Source organism: Nicotiana tabacum, chromosome 1 (genome assembly GCF_000715075.1).
Source record: "Nicotiana tabacum cultivar K326 chromosome 1, ASM71507v2, whole genome shotgun sequence".
NCBI lineage: Eukaryota > Viridiplantae > Streptophyta > Magnoliopsida > Solanales > Solanaceae > Nicotiana > Nicotiana tabacum.
Genome location: NC_134080.1, coordinates 203,164,166 through 203,167,612, shown reverse-complemented (window position 1 = coordinate 203,167,612; position 3,447 = coordinate 203,164,166). Strand labels below are relative to the sequence as shown.

At 33.1% G+C, this 3,447-nt stretch overlaps 1 protein-coding gene across 1 annotated transcript; it reads right to left on the bottom strand.

The window, feature by feature from the left end:
• Nucleotides 1-276: 276 nt before the first annotated feature.
• On the bottom strand, nt 277-2,932 carry LOC107815558 (putative xyloglucan endotransglucosylase/hydrolase protein 8). The gene is made up of 4 exons (XM_016641169.2): nt 2,651-2,932; nt 2,258-2,358; nt 1,382-1,584; nt 277-909 (listed from the first exon to the last, which is right to left on the bottom strand). Exons 1-4 carry the CDS (start codon nt 2,817-2,819, stop codon nt 507-509), a joined length of 876 nt encoding a protein of 291 aa, XP_016496655.1. The 5' UTR covers nt 2,820-2,932; the 3' UTR covers nt 277-506.
• Between the last annotated feature and the right edge of the window lie 515 nt (nt 2,933-3,447).

Genomic DNA, 3,447 nt, shown 5'->3' with positions numbered 1-3,447 from the left:
AAAGAAGTAAAAAAAAAAGAGGCAATAATAACAGTAAGATAAGATGAAAATTAGGGGTGTCATATGGGCAGGTTGAGCTGATTTTAGGTGGTTTAATTATCAAATAAGATTTTTTTTTTCTTTTGTTATGGTCATATATAATATATCAAACAAAAAAGAATCATTTTAAAGATATTTGGACAAATTTGATCACGGATCAATATGGGCTAAAAATCTGTCCAATTTTAGATAAGCTGAGATAAGTTGGGGTCAAAATGGGTTGAGTTCAACAATATACGAGTCAATGAGTAACCCGACTTTGAACGGATTGAGCGAGTTGAATGGGTTTGGTCATAAATTGCCACCCCTAATGAAAATACAAGACTAATACTAAAGTTATCTTATGAAAGAGAGAACAACAAAAAACACATTGTTTCGACCCAAAATAAGGCTTTAATTAATGAAATAATTGATAATCAAATATGCATATACTGCATCTGCACTAAAAATCAAAATTGAAACAGTAATTAATCCCAGGGACTTAACCAACACTCCTCAGGCTTTTCTGGATATCTCTCTGTATCCTGACAATAATCATAAATCACAAGGTTTCTTTGTACCCAAGCATAATCCAATTTCTGGTCACTTGATAAATGCCAAGAATTGTATTGATCCCACCAGTTTTCAGTGGTGGTTGAAACACAAGAAGGAAAAGGATCTTCCCATTGGCAACCATCTACACTAAAATCTTTATATGTTGAAACAAATGGTGCATTTTTCCAATCTGTTTTCTCCAAACCACCCCTAGTAGCCCAATCATCTGCATTCCATATGCTCGAAAACAAGTACATTGGCTTCTCATTAGGGAAGAAATTGTTCGTATAATTCGTGTTTTTGTATACCCTTATCGGAACCTCATCCACGAAAAACCTGCACACACGAAAATTATGATGTTAATTAATTAAGTCTAATTGTGAACAAGGGCAGACACACTTTGTTGGTAACACGTGCTATCGAATTGTATTTATATTATATGGTTGAACGACTGTAATGTTTTATAGGGATTTTTTTTATTTTTGGCCCAGCCGCCCAAATATACGAAATATATGCACTGATTATATATATGATATGTATATTATGTATATTGTATGCGTGTTGTATGTATATTTATATTTAATATACAAAACATATACATTTGCCCTCCATATTTTTCATCTTCTAATGTTTGTGATTTCTATTAAGACGAATCTATGTTATTCGGATTCTTCAAAAATATTATTGTATTATATATATAAGCCAAAAACGCCTCTTTTAGATGATCTAACACACTTTTTGAAGGGAATTTTTTACGAGGCCGAACAATATAGTTGAGAATAATTTGAAAGTTGAAAGAGATACTTACACGAGTTGGTGAGAGTTCCAAAGAAGAGAATAGGAATGGAAGTCCTCAGTAGGGTCAAACCAGAGAACGTGCCTCATCTCACGCCCACCAGTGCCATTTTTGTACACATTGGTCTGAATAAGATAGGGTTCCCCTGTTCTATTTCCCAAAAACTCAAAGTCTACCTCATCTCTAGTTGGCCCTGCCCCATCTTCTGTGCACATCTGCACTCACATACAATCCCCCATTATACACATTTTCACACGTGTTTAACTTGTAAACAATAAAATGTAACAAAATTCATAAACTTTCACGTCAACTAAAACATAACTATGGGTAATCATCCATAAAAATTAGAATTTGTAACCGGAAAAATAAGAACACATCACTTGTTGCAATCAGTGGCGATTTCTGCTAAGGAAGTTAAAAAAAAAATTAAAAATTAAAAGAGACTATAGCCAGGAATAATAGAACCAGCAATCTCACAAAGGTTTTGAACCCTCTTAACCACTTAGCTACACTTTTAGGTCATGTCAAGGAGATTCAAAATATAATATATAAAACTAGTGGCAACATGTTAAAAGTACTCTGGTTCTTTATTTCATTGATAGAAGTCTAACGAGAAAACTCTTTCTATTACTTGGAGAAGAGAATCATTGGTTTAACCGGAGAATTATGTAGGAAAACAAACCTTCTTTCTTTGTTTTGAAGCAATATTTTTTGAAAGTAATAATTCCATTCAATTTCTTTTCAGAAAACTTACTCGTCGTATAAATATTTTTTATACAGTTAATATATATAAGTTAATTCCTTTTTACATTCTTACGAGATTTAAATTTTGCATTGCTAGAGCTGACATTTATTCATGCATACAACTTCAAGAATCTTGCAACTTACATAATAAGCCGTGACAACACCAGCAGAGTCACCTCCTACCAATTTCAACTTCATGCTAAACCAACCAAATCTGTATTTCTGCCTTGTCATAAATCCACATCCTGTATAGAAGAAATACATCAAAGTTAACTATCAAGAACTTGAAGATTCAAAATGAGAAAATAACACTGTACAACCACTCTCAAAATAATAGCCGAAAAATGTATATTTTTTTTATATATCTATATTTCTGTATGTTATATACAATAAATATACAAATTTTATACAAGTTTGTGGCTATCGAATATAAATAGTTTTGGCCGAAGGCTACAAATATTTTTTTTTACCCATATGCCACAAAGAAATGAAAATGTGTACTAAATGAAAAGCACTGAATTCTTGTGTTTTAAGTACCTGCTTTGTGGTCTAAGGAGAGATACCAGATCTGTCCATCTTCAGAAGTCTTGAAGTGAGATTCAGGACAACTTTTACTAAAGTTGTCATCAAATGAACCTTTAACTTCAGCTTGAGATAGTGAACAATAAATAGCAATTAAAACTGCAATTAAGAGAAGATTAGCCATTAATGAAGAAGCCTTTCTCTCCCTTAATGTTTCTTGAATTAAGCTCTTGGGAGAGTAATCGGAACTGAGTGAGGCTCCTCAGCTGTATAATATGGTAGAGTAATCCGCAATTGTCGCTTGAGTCATGTTGAGAGCAGAAAAGAAAATTAAAATATTGCTAATGTGTGTTGTGTTTGGTTTGTGGCCTAGTCTAATTACATCTTTAACCTCGTTAGATGAACCAAATTATATAAAGAAGAAAATGTTTGGTTTTCTACTAAACAAAAATAAAAAGGACGGCCTATGCACAAAATATTCTGTGCTCACGTAGGCTCCGGAAAAGAGCCGTATCCCAAGGAGTGCGATCTAGACGGCCTACTCTAATGCATACATGAGTGACTGCTTCCATATCTTGAACTCGTAATCGATAGGTCACACAGAGACAATGTTCTCAAATTTCTTTTGTCTCTTTAAATCCTAGTTTAGATACTTTGGTGGGTTTTCGAGATCAATAATCTATCTAATTTGATTGATCGCATGAATAGAGTTACTATATGTTGGTGATTAATTCATCTTAGTTCTTCACTCTACACCCAACTAGTGTATAGTTTAAATATAATCAAGGGTGTTCTTTAATTTCTTTGCCCCT

Coding starts and splice junctions, on each gene's coding strand:
- LOC107815558 (XM_016641169.2), bottom strand. CDS start 2,819: ATGGCTAATCTTCTCTTAATTGCAGTTTTAATTGCTATTTATTGTTCA. Junction 2,359..2,650: donor CTCCTTAGACCACAAAGCAG/GTACTTAAAACA, acceptor TCTTCTATACAG/GATGTGGATTTATGACAAGG. Junction 1,585..2,257: donor GTGTTGTCACGGCTTATTAT/GTAAGTTGCAAG, acceptor ATGTGAGTGCAG/ATGTGCACAGAAGATGGGGC.